At 45.4% G+C, this 18854-nt stretch overlaps 1 protein-coding gene across 1 annotated transcript in view; it reads left to right on the top strand.

Moving 5' to 3' along the window:
- DMBX1 (diencephalon/mesencephalon homeobox 1) overlaps positions 1-15233 on the top strand; it is a 46358-nt gene extending 31125 nt beyond the window's left edge. The window contains 3 exon segments of the mRNA XM_089780400.1: positions 792-972; positions 4945-5299; positions 8073-15233. Coding sequence (XP_089636526.1) covers positions 792-972; positions 4945-5299; positions 8073-8473 — 937 coding nt within the window. The 3' untranslated portion in view covers positions 8474-15233.
- Positions 15234-18854: the final 3621 nt, after the last annotated feature.

Genomic DNA, 18854 nt, shown 5'->3' with positions numbered 1-18854 from the left:
TGCATATGCGTATGTTTCTTTCTGAATCAGCACCCATGACCATAAAGCAGTGATGGGCAACCTCGGCTAGTGAGTGGGTCGCATAAGTGGGTCTCCATCTCATTAGGCCACATGATTGTCCTAATCAAGACAATTTCCTGGGATAGGGCAGTTTTGCTCTCTGCGTTTCCACACCTAGAATTTGCGGGTATGTGCCAATTTGAACCATAGCAGTGCTTTGATTGGCTGCAGAGGATGCACCCCGCTCTCACAACCAATGTTGTGTGCATTCAGCACACACCTCACTTCATGTGTGCTTGCTTTACATGCATGTCACTTTAGTAAAACCGGTAGGAACAAAACTATGTAGACAGAAACCAGTGGAAGCTGGTAACCTTGTGCCCGGACAATGGTACACAGAATATTTGGCTGGCCACATATAGAACCCCAATAGGCCACAAGTGGTCTGCTGGTTGTCCACCACTTCCTTAAAGTCTGGCTCTCCAAGTTAGTGCTTTGCGACAACAAGGGCCAAAGCGACCTCTAGTCCTTCTAATGACTTCTAATGGTTGAAGCTAACCCCTGCCCCAAAAATATTTTACAAGTTACACATTCTCCCCTATCAGTTCATACAGAGCCTGACTCTGCAGTATTGTTCAATAAGAGCAAGAACAAGGCCATCTAGAGAACTGCTCTGCCTTTACACCTCCTTGTTTGGTGCCAGTGCCGGAGGTCTTCTTTCAGGTGTCCACAGGCAAATTCCAATCATTAAATTGGCCACTTTTCTTGTCTTCCAACGGCTGTACATTTCAAGACATCATTTTGGAGGCCCGTTATGGATCCCAGCATCGCAAACAAAGGAGAAGCCGCACGGCCTTCACCGCCCAACAGCTGGAAGCCCTGGAGAAGACATTCCAGAAGACTCACTATCCAGATGTGGTCATGCGGGAACGACTGGCCATGTGCACCAACCTACCAGAAGCCAGAGTACAGGTATCAGCATGTTCTACCTTGCTTTCTCCAATAGGGTTAGTTAAGAGCTATACGAAGAGGGTCCGCTAGGTTGGCTCGAGGGGTAGCTCTTTAAAGATACTTTCATAGCAACCAAAGGAAGAGGGTTTTTTCTGCAGCAAAACCTGGACATAAATCTTTGCTTCAGACTTGGGGAACCACAAAAAAAATAAACTGAATCCACACACATTTTTGAGGGTTTGTATTGTTTGAGGGTAGCCCTGGCTTTCATTTGTGTTTCTAAGTCTCTTTAAGAGGATATCTTAGAAATGGCCACAAAAGTCGACTTATTTATTTATTTACGTAGATGACTGTTTTTCTGGCATCCTCCGCGGCCTGGGAGCCCAAGTAATTCCAGCTGTTCTCTCTCAACAATGTCAATATTTATAACATCTCAGACCATCTGTCCAACATTTTCTGTTCTCCTCCAGTGAAACAAATAAGTAGAGTTGGTTCGGAATTTTTTCACAAACCTTTTTGCAGTGGAAAATGCCAGTTCATCAGAACTGAGGTTGTCTGAAGGGAAAGGTTGGGTTTGAGGAGTTTCTCAGTTTGAATTTCAGTTTACAGAAGAGGAGACTGAGGGGGGATATGATAGAGGTCTATAAAATCATGAGTGGTGTGGAGAGGGCCGATAAGGAAAAGTTATTTATTAGTTCCCTAAATAGAAGAACTAGAGGACACCAAATGAAATTAATGGGTAGCAGGTTTAAAACTAATAAAAGAAAGTTCTTCTTTACACAGCGTGTAGTCAACCTGTGGAACTCCTTGCCAGAGGAGGCTGTGAAGGTTAGGACTATAACAGAGGTTAAAGAGAAACTAGATAATTTCATGGAGGTTAGGTCCATAAAAGGCTATTAGCCAGGGGATAAAATGGTGTCCTTGGCCTCTGTCTGTCAGAGGCTGGAGAGGGATGGCAGGAGACAAATCGCTTGATCGTGTCTTTGGTCCACCCTCTCTAGGGCATCTGGTGCTGGCCACTGTCGGCAGACAGGATACTGGGCAAGAAGGACCTTTGGTCTGACCCAGTACGGCCATTCTTATGTTCTTATGAATTCTTTAAAATAAAAAAAAATCTTAGAAATTGTCAAAATGGGACAATTTCAAAGCAACAAAATATGAAGTCCTGAGCTATGGAACAAAGTGACACTTGTTGAGAAATAAACAATGAGAAGTCCTGGGGCATCTTATAGACTAACCGATGTATTGGAGCATCAGCTTTCGTGGGCAAAGACCCACTTTGTCAGATGCAACGAAGAAATTGTTGAGAAATGCACGTTTTTTTTAAAAAAAAAAAAAAAAAAAAAAGGAAAACAGAAAGGACAAAAATCAAAACCAAGATAAGGTTTTGTTTTTGACAATTCTATTTGGATTGATCTGAACTTATTTTTTTGCCCATGAAAATCAGAATTTGACTTTGTGTAGCAATTCGTGACGAACATATTCTTCCAAATCTTAAATTCTTGTGGGATGGGAAAAATCATTTCCCACCTATCCCTGAAAATAATGTGTTGAATGACTTACTGATATCACAGAAGACAGCTCAGTGTGGATATAAAGCACTAGGATAGCAGGCCAGCCTTAACTGAGACAAATAAGAACATAAGAACAGCCAGAGTGGGCTAGATCAAAGGTTTATCGAGACCAGTATCCTGTCTTCCAGCAGTGGGCAATGCCAGGAGAGCCAGAGGGAATGAACAGCAATAGGTAATCATCAAGCGGTCCCTCCCCTGACGCCCATTCCCATGGGAAAGGGACATAAAATTTCAGTGTAACAGAAAATGATATAACACAACCCACTAGCTGGAACTTGAGAGTAGACAAATTCAGACTAAACAAGGCATTCTTGAGGGTGACAGTAATTAACCATTGGAACAATTTACCAGAAGTTATGTTAGATTCTCTACCATTGATTTTTGAATCAAGACTGGGTGTTTTTCTCAAAATTCTGCTGTGGGAATTATTTTGCCGGAGTTCTCTGATCTGCACTATATATCGATTCCAATGGTCCGTTCTGGCCTTGGAGTCTACGAATTACAATCCTGAGTAGGTTGTCTTTTTCTGAATTTATTCCCAAATTGAGATACATTGGGATATCGTGTTCAAAAAGGTCTCACCCTCTAGCGACTTGGAGTTGTGAACAGAGATTATACTAGTATTAAATTACAGGAAGTCTCCTGTTTCTAACAAGAACTTTTGATTTTGCTCCTCAAGGTTATTGATTCAATTCCTAACAAGGAAACTTCCTTACCACCTGACCTGGCCTGGGACATCAGACAATTCTCAACTATATAAAAATGAGCCCAGTTATCTTAATGTGACATATGGCATCATACAGATAATACATATTGGGCCCAACAGGGGTACAAACCATGCAAGATCTGATTCCCAGTTCAGCCATGGAACAAGAAAATAGCATCGCTGAGCTGTATTGATCACAGAAGGGGGTTGTATACAACGTGCATAATGAGGTCAAATTGCAAAGCTGATAATTTGTTTTGTGGTGGTGCTTAGAGATCAGAGTCGGGGATCAAGATATTAGTGCTAGTTACTATGTGTGCATGCACACACATACTTCATGCCGCAACCCCAAAGAGCTTACGGTCTAGAGTATTCTAGTATACAGAGCACTCTGATTCAGGACAGGTGGGTTCTATTCCCAGTGTCATGGCTCCTTCCCCACTCTGGCATGATAAATGCAGAAGTGGGGGCCAGCAAGTGTACCCCAAAGCCTTATCTACCAGGCTTTGGTATAAAACTTCCCCCCAAGATCTTAAAAACCTAGATCTTGGGAATAAAACTTCCGCTGCCACCACCCAAATGTTGATAAAGAAATCAGGGGAAAGATCATTTGGGAAATCTTACCCCTAAAATAAAAATCAAGGCACACAATTAACCACTGCCAGGTTAATAAAAAGAAAAGAAAGAACTTTTATTATTACGATAATATTCCTGTTGCAACCATAATGACTAGATAGGGAGGTAACAAAATATACTCATGGAGAAACTCCATGGGCCTAGAACTTAGTTACAAAGAAAAGCCAAAACATCTTTTACACAGTGCCAGATCTCAGATCCCATACCCAATCCTTAAAACAATAAAACCTAACGAAGCCTAAACTTTACCCTACTTACAGAAAATGAAGGATGGTGTCTTGGAGAGAGAGAGAGACATGCTTGTCCCTCTCTGTAGTTGCAGAGAGCTCACAGAGAGACAAAAGGGAGAAAAGAAAAAAAAAACCAAATTCCTTTGTCCCAGTTTGAAAAGTCCCACCTACATTCCTATTGGTCACTCCACCTGGCTAGGTGTAGTGACCTTAATCCCTTAATCCCCAGGCTGCTGGCTAACCCTCATAATCATGACACCCAGCTCTGCCACTGGCCTGCCAGGTGACCTTGGGTAAGTCACATCCTGTGCCTCAGTTTTCCCAATCTATAAAATGGGGCTAAGGCTATAGAACAAAATTTTAAAGAGCTCTGAGAGACACTGAGATGAAAAGCTCTACATCAGAGGTTATTTAAGTCCATTCAACAAATCATTCAAGTCAAATAATTAGAAATAATTAGCACATATGTCTGTCCTCTATAATAGTCTTATTCTGACTGTTTCTATATAGTTTGGGTACAAAATAACATAATATAGGCTGGCTTTAGCAAGCCAGCTGAGCAGCGTGCTCTCTGCCTATTGAATATCTCATGTCTGTGGGTGACAAATGTGGTTTATTTACCTGTGATTTTTTTTTTTTAAACAGAGCTGTGTTTTCTTAAACAACCAGCGTTATGTCTGAGAATTTGTAAAGCATCGAAGAGAGTTAGATATATACATTCCATTGAAATGCCGTGGGATTTGGGTCCTTACCAACCTTGGGTTCTCTTGATAATCCCAGTCTAATTTTTTTTTTTGCATTAATTGGGGTTTTGACCCTGTCTTCTGTTGCTGTTTGTGACACGAAGGTTTGGTTTAAGAACAGAAGAGCCAAATTCCGGAAGAAACAGCGCAGCCTCCAGAAGGAGCAGCTGCAGAAGCAGAAGGACTCTGAAGGGAACCACAGCGAGGGGAAGACGGAAGCGCTTGCGTTGGAAAGCCAGACCCCCACCCCGGATGTAGAGAAGCCTCCGAGCCAGCCGAGTGAGGTGAGCACGGAGCTCACGCTCACCTTGTCAGAGCAGTCAGCCGGCGAGTCCGCGGCAGAGGACCAGACGGACAGAGAGGAGGAGTTTAAGAACTCCTTGGAGGAAGCCAAAGCAGACAAAGGCTCCAGCACTGAGAACAAGGCTCTGAACTGCAAGAGGGCAAGTCCAAAAGCAGGTGAGGGTGCAGGCTTTTGTGGAGGGCCCTGGTCTTGGGGCCAGAGGTGAGCACTGTAGGATACATTTTAGAGATGGCCTTCCCCTAACCTGGAAGGGGGAGGTCACAATCCCCCGGGAAGAAAGCAAATTGGGTCCAATGACCATTCTGCCTTTCTTTATGGCTAGGTGGGTTGTAGAGAGGTCCCTCTGGGTTGTAACATTAGGATCCCACTGCCAAGAAAGCAGAGATCCCCCTGTTAGATTAGAGGAGGACACTGCTCAGTGGCAGCATGTCATTTACAGGCATACAGGTCACACGGTTCCCCGCTAGGCAAGAGTCTAAACGCCCCCTTGGGAACACGCCCGTGCTAAGAAACCTGGTTCCTCCTTGCTGAACAAGTCTGGCCGGCACTTTAAGAACAGAAGAATGGCCATGCTGGGTTGGACCAATGGTCCATCTAGGCCAGTGTCCTGTCTGCCGACAGGGGCCAATGCCAGATGCCCCAGAGGGAGTGAACAGAGCAGGGAATCAAGTGATCCCTCCCCCGTCACCCATGCCCAGCCTCTGACAAACAGGCCGGGACACCATTGCTGCCCACTCTGGCTAATAGGTATTGATGGACCCAAACTCCATGAATTTATCTTGTTCTTTTTATGGAGGTAGATGCTGGTTGTGTATGACGCGGTAGCGCAAACATTACAGCCTTTGCCAGGACCAACATTTACAAAGAGGCGAGGCAAAAGTTAGGTTCCTAAATCCATATTTCGATGCCTGCCCTTAACCACCCAACTGTGACATTATTGGCCTGTGTCCTTTTCTCAGGCAAAACTCCCACTGAAGTCAATCTGAGGTTGACTCGAGACAAGATGGGTTTACTCTTAGGCCCCAAATTTATTAATTCTTTCTGTGACCCAACGGAATCACAATCTTCTCTCTCGGTGGACTGCAATTTCTTGCGAAGGGGTCTAATCCTAGCCTCACATGGGCTTGCTGTGAGTATGCCACAAACCCAGCAAGACAGACCACCAGGTTTATTGTCTTCAGAGAAGATGACAGGAAGTTTGCTCCTGCCTGGATAATGCATCTCCCTACTATACACAGACCAAATACATCCTTGTATGGAAACCCTCTTAAGACTGAACTGGAAAGGCACAGGGATACAGAGATGACCATTACTGGGGAATATAGGAACTGCCAGACTGGATTTAACTAGGCTGTGTCTACACTGGCCACTTATTCCGGAAAATCAGCCGCTTTTCTGGAATAACTTGCCAGCTGTCTACACTGGCCCCTTGAATTTCCGGAAAAGCACTGACGATCTACTGTAAAATCATCAGTGCTTTTCCGGAAAAACTATGCTGCTCTCGTTCGGGCAAAAGTCCTTTTCCGGAAAACTGTTCCGGAAAAGGACCAGTGTAGACAGCCCAGATTTCTTTTCCGCAAAAAAGCCCCGATCGCGAAAATGACGTTCGGGGCTTTTTTGCGGAAAAGCACGTCTACATTGGCACGGACGCTTTTCCGGAAAAAGTGCTTTTCTGGAAAAGCATCCTGTCAATGTAGACGCGCTTTTTCCGGAAATACTTATAACGGAAAACTGTTCCGTTTTAAGCATTTCCGGAAAAGGGTGCCAGTGTAGACGTAGCCCTAGTGTGTCATCTAATCTTGACTCTGCTGGTGGCCAGCTCCTACAATGGGTAGTTGTAGAAGAATCTGCCCGGAGCAAGTTTCTTCCTCATGTTTATCAGATAGAGATTGGTTACTGACATGAAGCATGAGAGTTTATGTCCCTTTTAAATTATTATTGCTTATAAAGATTCAGTCCTTTGGGGAATCCTGTTAAGCTCTTGGCTCCAGAGAGACCTTGTGGCAATGAGTTCCGCAGGGCAAATTGTGCCTGCTCTGGGAAAATATTCCCTTTTGGGTCAGATTTACATGAGCCACTTTTCAATGTCCTGGAATGACATTCCCTCCCCCACCACCCACCACCCACTACCACTCTAACCTCCGACACTCCACCCGTTCTTATATTTTGAGAAAAGGTAGCCTAAGTCTGGAGTGAAACCATTCGGAAGAGCATTAAAAGGCTCCAGTCTTGCTTGCTACGGTTTCTCCACCATAGACTCCACTTTAGTACAAGAAGCAATGGGATTATATTGCAGGAAAGGGAGATTTAGGTTAGAAAATAAGAAAAACTTCCTGTCAGGGGGGTTAAACTCTGGAATAAATTGTCTAGGGAGGTTGTGGAATCTCCATCACTGGAGATATTTAAGAGTAGGTTAGATGGACACCTGTTAGGGATGGTCTAGATGGTGCATGGTGTTGCCCGGAAGGCAGTGGGCTGGACTTGATGTTCTCTCGAGGTCCCTTCCAGTTCTAGTGTTCTATGACTCTAGGACTTAACCAACAAGGTCTCCTCTGAACTAGCAGGATGGAAAAATCTGGTTTTGTTGGGTCTTCGCAGTCATAGCCCCAAGCCTTTGTCTGAGCCTTGCCTGGAAAGGATCAAGGGAGGCAGTTACAGAAACACTGATCCGGATCATTCATTTATCAACCCCCTTGCTCAATTTGGCTTCCGGTTAATTAACGTGGATGGTGATTTGCCTATGCCCTCCCTGCTTGGGAGAACTTACTCTAGAAAAGGCCCAACGCACCCCTTCCTCTCACCTTTTCTGTGTGCCACAAACACAGCTGTGCCACTCTCGTTAAGGCTGTTGTTCTACTCAGCTGCCCAATAAGTATAACTCTTCCCCCCGCCCCTTTTTCCACCCTTACATCTTGTCTTCTAACACAGAGTCTCCCATCAGTGCCACGGTGACACCTTCCTCCAGCAGCGGCATGCCTCCGACTCACTCCTACTCCTCTTCGCCTCTGAGCCTCTTCCGTCTGCAGGAGCAGTTCCGCCAGCACATGGCCGCCACTAACAACTTGGTCCATTACTCCTCCTTTGAAATGGGGACCCCGTCCACCATGCCCTACTTGGGCATGAACGTCAACATGGCCCCCCTCAGCTCTCTCCACTGCCAGTCGTATTACCAGTCGCTCTCCCACGCCCAGCAGGTCTGGTCTTCGCCCATCTTGCAGGCTTCTAGCTCCCTGCCGACGCTGAACAGTAAAACGACGAGTATCGAGAATCTAAGGCTCCGGGCAAAGCAGCACGCTGCCTCCCTTGGACTTGACACCTTACCAAACTGATCGCCCGGCAGCAGGGAAAACCCCACCCTACTGTCGGCCTTAAGGGAAGGCACCCAGCTAAACGGAAAATGCACAGCTCTGGTCTCCACATGGATCAAGGTGCTCCCTTTCGGGGGAAACTTAACTCCTTTACTTCTCCTGTAGCTCCATTTTCACATCAGATACAGCTACTGCCCTACTTCCATGGTAACATTTAAAAAGGAAAGGAAGAGGGTGTGTACTTAGATTTAAAACAAACAAACAAACAAAAACTATCCTGAGGACTGAGGAGTTAAACCTGTCATGTTCGGAAAGATCCCTCTTTCGTTGATACTGTGATAGAGTGCCAACTGTGTTTTGTTTTGTTCTTTGGAAAACCTCATTCCCACGCCACCTCCAGTTTCATACTGTGTACAGATTCCATTGTTGAAAGCATCCTTCAACTTTGTGTGTTGCTGTCAGTGTTGCCTTATGCAGAAATGTGGAGCATTTTGCTTTGCTTCCTCCCCTTCCCCCACGTATTTCAGATTTAGATGTATAGTAACTAGAAGCAAAATTACAATCCAAAAAAAAAAAACTTGCCAGTTCTGAGTCGCACTTCTTTGACTGGCGTTCTAAACAAGGCTCACAAGAGCAATTGAAAGAAACGTTTCTGAATGCCATTAGCATATCTTCTCCAGGTCTCCATTAACACAGATTTTGTAAATGCCAGGAAATGATGTAAAGGCTTATTTCCTGTTAAAGCACTTCCTGTGGGGTAGGAACGTTTTAAAAGCACTTCTTCAAAGATAGAGGACAAAGAATTTGCCACCCTGCACTGCTGGTTAGAAAGTGAGGAAAAATGAGAGCACTAGATTTTGTCAAATTCGTAAGACTTTTTTTTAATTGAGGTTGCTGCGTCTTTGTTCTTCACTGAAGTGTATACTCTGCTATTTATAAATGATGTGTAAAAAAGCATTTTGGTCTAACTTGGACAACAAAGAACAATAAAAAGTTGGTATGAACTCCTGCTGCGTTCATACGCCACTTGCATTATATGGCGGTTCATCAAAACCGTGATTAGTTCAAGCTGTGTTTAGGAAAATTGTCTCCATGCCAAATTCTGTCCTCAGACCACAAACGCTGGGGGCTCCCCGATTTGTCTCAGAAACTGACTAACGAGAGAAAGATAGGCTAGAGGTGGGGCTAAACAAATACCCATATCTGAACGCTCCTGATTTTTGGAGATGACTAAAATCCAAACCGCGATCTGGATCTCAGTTTTGCAAATGGCCATTCCTCTTGATGGAAAGCCAAAGCAAAATGCCAGATCCAGCCATCCGCCAGCCCGGTGGGATGTTATACATTTTTTATTCAAATCTTTATGAGCCTGATCCTTAGCTGATACTGTTAATAGAGCTATGCTAGTTTACCCCCAGCTAAAATCTGGCCTGTATGAGATTAGTGTATGTTTATCTACATATAACAAGAATATCTGTTGAGCTAAAAGCATTCATTGACTTCTATTTTGCCTAGCCCCGTCCCATGACCAATGCAATTACGCGAGTACAGAAGATAATGTCCAATGTACTTTTCTAAATGTGGGGAAAATAATACAACCCACTCTACTGCAACAGTCAAAAGCTGCTCTGCGAAAAGTCTCTCTCAATGAGTTACCAGTGGTGACTAGAACTGATTGGGAAACTTCTCTTCACTGTCTTTCAAAAATTTCAGACAATTTTTTTTTTCACCGGGGGAGGTGAGCTACGGAAGACACATTTTCACCAAAAATGGAAAGAAGCGTGCGTAAACTTCAGACAAACGTTCCGATGGGAAATGTTCATTCAGCTCAAGTGATTGACAGAATAATGTATGTCATCACCAACACGGCAAGATGCAGCCCGATAACGGGTGTTTTGTCTGAGGTCTTCCAAATAAAACCAAACCATATGGGTACCCTTTCTTAGGCCTTCTGGAAAATCCCACACTTTTTTTTCCTCTTTTTTTTTCCCCTCCTCCCTCCCTTCCCTTATTTATTCTTGGATCTAGACTCCTTATACTCCAGTCATCTGAAGAAGTGGGTTTTGCCCACAAAAGCTCATGATACTACCTACATATTTTGTTAGTCTTTAAGGTGCTACTAGACTATTCGTTGGTTTTTTTTTTTAGCATATAGGTGCCTGCCACGCAAAACCACTGACCCCCAAAATGAGCTTTACTTGGATTTCCTCCCACATTCCCATTTTGTTTCCTCCCCTCCCTCTCTCCTGCTGCCCTAAGGATGAGGGTGGGTAGGTGTGCAGATGGTTTTGCTAGAGCAGAGCAACTGAAAACCATTTTAAACATCCAAAGCCAAATTTTGCTCCTGGAACTGAGACCATGTGCTACTCAAGATGTTGAATTCTTCCCTCTTCCCTGATGAGAGTTTCAGGCATACCAGAAACGGTGACAGGGTGGGACATTGAGAATGGTGGCCTTAGTGACGTGACTTTCAGTTCTGATACTGTAGGACTGAAGTAACAACATTCTTGTGCAAGTCAGGACAGTGCTATTGTTACAGTAGATGATATTGTGGGATACACCATAGAACATAAGGATTCAAAACTATCAGCATCCAACCTCTCCCCGTAGCCCTCAGCAAGCTCAGGAAATGGAGTGGAGTGGACATACCCACCTGACGCTACAATAAACTTCCTTCAATCTTCCCGAAGAAGCAGAAACTTCCCTAAGGTTCTAGTCATCTTGCCTCAGGAGGAAATTCCTTCCAGAATCCCAGTGTAGCAAAATCCAATGAGCCTAACATGCACGTTACATGTCTAATCCTATTTATCTCCGGAGATAGTACTGGTATTCACGAGACAGGTCCTGTTCTCACCGTTGTATTTCTTCCCTTCTAGGCTAATGTCACTCCATTAAAATCCACAGAGTGACACATGGATAAAACCACAGTGAGTCAGACTCGTGGTCTTCTTTTAATCTTAACGGCCACTGATCGAGAAACAAGAATCTCAAATCTTCATCACTCTGGATGTGGGGAGGAATCTTTCCATGTCACAAATGTTTGTTAATTCCCAGGACTGTCCATGCTGAATTTGACATTGTAGATTGCAACCATAAACAGGTAGGGAAGGCAAGTCTTGTATCCTGCAGGAATTTCAGGTGTTTGGATAAATTGGACCCTGTTCCAAACCACCTCTCCTTTTGGCTCTTTTTATTAGACCAAGCTGACTGAATTTCACAGTTTTGATGAATTTCAAAAAAACAAAAACAAAAACAAAAACAACCACTATGTGGGGAAAAAATTAAAGATTTTGCTCTCTTGCCTCTGCATTTTATACCATCCATAGATGGTCGAAATTTCTAAATGGTCACAATTGTCCTCCTTTTATCATTTCTTCTCATTAAATGTGACAGATAACGTGTACATCACACGTAGCACAGCTACGTAATGCACAAAACGTCACTGATGGAGAAGACCGCATAATGATCCTGGCAGATACAGCACCATCTGTTTTCAGAGGTGCTATTTTCACCTTGCTTTTCACTTGTTCCCTAGCATTCCCAATAGACAGGCACCTAAAATAAAAAAGCAAAGCTGCTCCTTGCTTCCACCACTCTTACTGTGATGCTGCTCTGCGGCTGAGTGATTTTTTTTTAAACTTAGCAGTGTTCTATCGTCCACGCTTAGCTGTCAGACATGAATTTGTCTGTAATCGTTTGATTGGGGGAAGCACATTCCCCGATCAAAATGCATAGCATAGATATTGGGAATGAACATGTTGGCTTCCTTAAAGATAACCAGGCAAGGACCCCCAGAATCTCCACAACTTCTATTTTACATGGGCCATGAAAAGTATATGTACCTGGGGACTGTCTCAATGGCCCAATGGACATGAGATTTTTTTTCCTTTGGTTTTACTCACATAACTTCCCTTTGCACCATAAGAACAACCATCCCATGTCAGATCAATAGTCCATCCAGCCAAGCATCCTGTCTGCCGACAGTGGCCAATGCCAGATGCCCAGAGGAAGGAACACAACAGGCAGTCCTCACATGATCCCTCCCATCACCCACCTCCAGAGAAATAGAGACTAGGGACACCATTCCTACCCATCCTGGCTAAGAGATATTGATGGACCTAATCGCCATGAATCTATCCAGCTCTTTTTTGACCCCTGCTAAAGTCCTAGCCTTCACCACATCTTCCAGCAAGGAGTTCACCACATTTTCCAAAACCTACAATTCTGCATTCACACTATATTTGCCAAATACAAACCTATCCTGAGAGTTGCCGAGAGCCTCCTAAGAGAGCCCCAGACTCTGCCTCATAGGATCAGTTCCACCTCAGAAAAATATGGATGTAAAGGGTTACAACAAAGCAGACTAAGGGTACGTCTAGACTACCGCGTTTTGTCGACGGAAGTTTTGTCGACAGATACTGTCGACAAAACTTCCATCGACAATTTGCGTCCAGACACATGGAGTTCTGTCGACAAAGCAAGCCGCTTTGTCGACAGAACTCCGTAGTCTGGACGCAGTGTTACAGGCAATAACACCTTCTGTCGACAGAGTTCTGTTGACAGAAAGTGTTATGCCTCGTAAAATGAGGTATACCAGCGTCGACAAAACCGCGGAGTTCTGTCGACGTTATGTCGACAGAACTCCGCGATAGTGTAGACCCTGGTATTGTTTTGTTGACAAAAGTCCACTTTTGTCGACAAAACTAGGTAGTCTAGACACAAAGGCAGGCGATTTGCAAACCATCTTTGAAATGCCTGCATGTGAAATAAAAGGGGGTAGGAGTTGCAAATTTTATCTGCATTTTTTTCCAAAATGTCCAGAAGTCCAATTTGAAACATTTCAGCCAGGTCTACGGGTGGCTAAAAAAGTGAAAATTTTTTTCTTTTTAATTTAAAAATGTCAATGTCTGAAGAACTTCTGCCAGTTCTAGGTTCTTGAAACCATGGTAGCCAAACATACTTGTGCATCTTGGATCAGGAAAACACCCTAGTGGCAGGGATATAAGTGGGGAATTTGAGGTTGTTTTCTATCCTTGAGCATTGGGACAAACTCCTATTGGCATGAGTTTTAACAAAGACTGGAGACAAAAATATGGGTTTTAGGGTTTAAATGTGTAATAGGATTTAAAAAAGAAAAACCTTTCTGAAAGAAAAACAAAATCAAAGTCACCATGATATGAAGGTTTATTTATAATGACTGTGAGATTGAGTGAAACCTAGTGAACGCAGAGAATTTTCCTTTTGGTCTTACAAGCTGCGTTGGTTTTACTACCCTTTGTGCGCCCTTTGCTCCTCTTTACACTTTACTTGGAAATGAGACAATAAGCACCTGTAGTTCGATGAATCTAAATAGCTGTTTATTTTTTAAGTGACTCACACGCGAATCAAAAGCTCAATGATAGACTGGGGGAAAACAAGAATGCGTATTTACGAGTCAGGCAAAGATTCTCCATCAGATTCAAAACCCAATCTAGTAACAATGAACATTCTATGTAGGAAACAATTGTTTTTGCCGATCCCCTGTTCTGTCCCTGACTGCATGGCCAGAAACATTCCGTTCATTCTCCGATTTCTAACACTACTCCAAGGGAAACTTTAACCTTGATTTAAAAACAAGAGGCCATATTCTCCACTCTCATAAATGAGTTGCATCTCTACTGACTGAAATGGAACTGTGCTGATTTATGCCCAGTACAGGTTGAACCTCTCTAGTCCAGCTCTCTGGTCCATTAACGTCCATGGTTCAGTATGATTTTAGATAGCTGGATGTCCACTTATCCACGGTCCCATAAAGTTTGTTTACAGCCACCAGTCCTGGCTCTCAGTGTTCTGGGCTGTTACTTAGCTCTAAATATCTTCTAAGAGCCCAGTAAGCAGTAGAAGTGTTAATAATGTTGCTAAACAATATTGACCTCCTGTGGTTTGGCGAATTCTCTTGTTTGGGACTGTCAGATCCCGATGTGTTGGACTGGAGAGGATCAACCTGTAGCTTCTACAAGATTCCGGATAGGCCAGTGGCATGAGATCTTATCGGTTTCTAAGAGACGTGTGGCACAAAAGCTGTTAGTACTTCTAAAAGTTGAGGAGGAACCAGACTTTGCTCTCAAATGTATTGATGTAAGATTAGAGTAATTCCACCAATTTCACGGAAATCAGTCCAGACTCACATCTGCATAACTGAGAACAAAACGTGGCCCAAGAATCCAGCATATTTGTAGTATACTAAAAATAGACCTGTCAGTCTGGACAGACTACAATACATATACTCCAGTGCAACAGCCATTTGTAAGTTGTCTTACAAAGACATCAGTTAACCCTACAGGAACTTAATCTCATGTTTTGTGTACTATCTGTAGCCACACCTTTCATAACCTGTCTAGCTATTGAGAAGGACTGTCATAAAGCTGCTGACGTTTAGATGTGTCTTTGCCGTTTCACGTAACTTTTTAGTATTTTTTCTCCAACAGTATTGACGGCCCTTTTGGCTACTGACCAGTTGTCCAGTTAGCTCCAAAGTGTAACCATGTGTGTGTCAAACATATCTTGCAAAGGAACAAAGACTTTTCAAGGGGGAAAAGAATCAAGTTATATCCTGTACAGACTGCTGTAAAATTAAGCTGTAGTGTAATACTTTGTGTTTTAGACGTCGCTCTCTGCAAACCCAGACATGTGTATGATATTTATTTATTCTGATAGTTAAAACAAAGAGTTTACATTCATTTTGAAAAAGCTGCCGCATGATACTATGTACCACTTGTGCCAGTCTTGCTTTCTGTATAGTTAATGCCTGTTTTCATACTCCGCTAATAAAAAAATGCGAGGAAAAACTCTGTGCCTCTCAAGTCATTTGTTAGAAGTGCTTTGAGCAGATCAAGAGAGCTGAATTGATTTGCACCGGCATGGTAGCGATTTTAGCTGGATATTGTCAGGCCATTATTATGAACTAGCCAATTAGCCCGTCATAAGACGGGAGTTTCAGGTCTCTCCTTTACGTTGGTCTTCTCTCCTGAGCCTCTGGTCTCTGGCTCCGTCTCTCTTTCTCTCTCCTCCCCCTCCTGCCTCTCACTCGGGGGACCATGGAGCCCAAATGGCCTTTTAGGCTCTGCACTCCCCATGCTGCATGGGCAGCACAGAGCCCAAACGGTCGCTTGTGCCACTTGCTTCCACGTGGCGGCCCAGCTGAGCAGCACAGAAGTCTGCCACCCCACCCCACTTTCCCTCCCGCTGTGGCACTTGGCTGACTTCTGCGCCGCTCAGCCGGGCCGCCGCGGGGGAGCAAGCGGAGCAAGCGACCGTTTGGGCTCTGCACTCCCCATGCAGCACGGGCCGCCCAGAGGGAACAGCCAGCATTTCAGGCAACAGCGCCGCCCAGAGGGAACAGCCAGCATTTCAGGCAACAGCGCCCCCCAGAGAGAACAGCCAGCATTTCAGGCAACAGCGCCCCCCAGAGGGAACAGCCAGCATTTCAGGCAACAGCGCCGCCCAGAGGGAACAGCCAGCATTTCAGACAATAGCGCCCCCCAGAGGGAACAGCCAGCATTTCAAGCAACAGCGCCGCCCATAGGGAACAGCCAGCATTTCAGGCAACAGCGCCCCCCAGAGGGAACAGCCAGCATTTCAGGCAACAGCGCCCCCCAGAGGGAACAACCAGCATTTCAGGCAATAGCACCCCCCAGAGGGAACAGCCAGCATTTCAGCGTTACAGACTCTCAGACACTGGGCTACTATATATATATATGATGGTGACTTTCTTAATACAGAGGATGCTGGACATGGTAAAAGCCCAGAGATGAGTCAATTAGGAGCCCAGACAAAACGCTAGAAAACATACAGGTAACACATTGGCATTCGGGTATGGAATAGCCAGCTGGAGTTGGCTCACCATTCACCACCTCATCTCTTGTGGCCAGAGGTGTTTCCACGGGGATCTCTGTCTGCCCCCTTTCTTGGGGAACCCAAGGAGTGCTGTATAGGTTCTCTCAAGGTAGTCGCCAGCCATCCTCTGAAACGCGGTCACCAGTCCAAAGCAATTCTCCTCCGCATCCCGAAAAGAAGCCCAACATCCCGGCTCTGCCTCCTGCCGGACTCAGCAGGCGCCCAGTTCCGACAGGCAGCATGCTATGTCACGCTGGGTGGAGGAATAGCCTTCCATCCCCACCACACCTTTGGCCAGGGATGCCTCTCCTTTGCCGGTCCCGCGCTCATGCTCACACCAACAGCCCTGGGACAGAGGCTTCTGACCAAAGGTGAAAGGAAGGGGGTGCAGCAACCAGGGGGCAAATAGACAATTTAAAGGGGCCGGCTCGGGGTGTGCGGTAGGGGAGTCACACCCACCCCCAGCTGGCCTACTGGGAAGGGCTGGCAGCAGTCCCTGCTCCTGCTAAGAGGGACGGCATCAGCCCCTGTCCAGTGAGGGGGGAGTGGGCATCATCGAGTGGGGTGGGGCCCTGCCTGGTCACGGTGCCCGGGGCCCTGCTCCTGCCATGGCGGTCTGTCCCTGCTCCTCCTGGGAAGGCCTATCCACAGCCTTGCTCCTGCCACGGGAGGGGTGCAGCCACAGTGGCCCAACCCCACTCCTGCCATAGCAGGGGTAAGGGGGGGGGGTGGAATCCGCTGTGGCAATCCTGGCTCACCCCCTCCCCCCATCAGGCCACGGCTACCCGTCTACAGTGGCCTGCTCCCGGCCCAGTAAGTTAATCTGGTCCCAGGGCCCTCCCACATTCTCCCCCCACCCCACTCCACACACACCCCAACCCCTGCCCTCAGCTCCTCACACCCCCCAATACTTATTCCCGCACCCCCCTTATGTCTCCAGTCCCCTGCCCTGCCTCCTGCACCCCCCACGTCCCCAGTCCCACCTCCTGCGCCCCCCACAACTCAACTCCCTACCCAAGCCCTGACTCCCTCACACATACCCCAACCCCCACAGAAGGAGATTGATAAATTGGAGAGGAGACGCAAAAACAAGTAAAGGCTTGGAAACACCCTGCCTAGGGATAGACTAAATGAGCTCCGTCCAACTTGGCAAAGAGAAGATTAAGCCGCGATTTGATTATCTATAAGAACCTACCCCCAGGGCTGGATTAAGGGAGCGGGGGCTAGCCAGGCAGCTGCCTGGGGTGCCAGCCTATGGGGGGGCACCTGATGGCAGCTGTAAGGGGCGCGGCGTGTTGGGGGGGGCGGGGCCACGCATGCACCGTGAGCCCAGGGGCAGAGCCGCGCATGTGTCGCGCGCCCGCTGCCCGGTGCGCAGGAATGGCTCGAGCCGGCCCTGCCTACCCCTGAACAAGTATATTTGATAATGGATTCTGCAGTCTAGCAGAGACAGAGATACCACAGTCCAGTGGTTGGAAGTCAAAGCTGGAGAAAATTCACCAGGGAAAGAAAGTGTAAATTTTTAACACAGAGTAATTAACCGTTGGAACAATTTACCCAGGGTTGTGGTGCAGTCTCCATCGCAGGCAATTTTAAAATCAAGATCAGATGTTTTTCTAAAAGGCATGCTCCAAGAATTATTTCGAGGAAGTTCTATGGTCTGTAATATCCAAGAGGCCAGACCGCATGATCACAGTGGTCCCTTCTGGCTTTCCTATGACTCTATGAAACATTCACGCTGTCTTCATTGTTTTTCTGCAATCGCGTCACTGGTTATTAAAGATGCCATTAGTCACCGGGCTGGCTTCCACTCTGGTTACAAATCTTCTTCAAATTGTTTTAATAAAATCTGGATTTATAAAGTGCCTATCATCCCAAAGGGCGAATGCTTCAAAAATATCTGTATTACGATGTGACACCATTGAAATGCAGCCACTTCTGGGGCAAAGAACAGCAGCCAGCCAGCACACAGCATGTGACACGACAGGAGGTGAATGGAAAACTAGCCCAAAGTCATTAGGCCAAGGCAGACTTCCACTCTTGAAAAAAAATTGTCATGAGGTTTCAATGGGAGCTCTGTTCTGAGTGAATAGGAACTCATTGTTTAAGATCCTATCTCAAAAACCTCCCCATTTAGTAAACTATATTAACCTCAGAGCCTGTCTAAACAATAACTGCAGCAAATCAGAGTTGGCTGGCAAAAGGTTTTCCATCCCGAAGAAATTTTTGAGATTTTGAAAAAAAAAAAATCCCATCCCAAATCAGGATGAAAAAAATCAATTTTTTGCAACTTGGCAACTCCCTAAACAATTCAGATTGGGGCAATTGAAATGTTTTGTTTGGATCCTGTTGAAATATTTTTATTTGGAATTTTTAGAGCAGTTTCTCTTGTTTGGTTGGTTTTTTTAATAGTCCAACTTACAATTCTAAATGAGAAGTCATTTTGAACTGAGAAATGGAACTTTTCATCCTGAACAGGTCCAAATGGGATGTTTCAGCAATTGCAAAGCGTTTTTGCAACCTTTTT

The sequence above is a fragment of the Pelodiscus sinensis genome, chromosome 9 (assembly GCF_052426305.1).
Source record: "Pelodiscus sinensis isolate ZL-2025 chromosome 9, ASM5242630v1, whole genome shotgun sequence".
Taxonomy (NCBI): domain Eukaryota; kingdom Metazoa; phylum Chordata; order Testudines; family Trionychidae; genus Pelodiscus; species Pelodiscus sinensis.
Note: the sequence above shows the minus strand (reverse complement) of the source record. Positions and strands in the feature narration are given on the sequence as shown.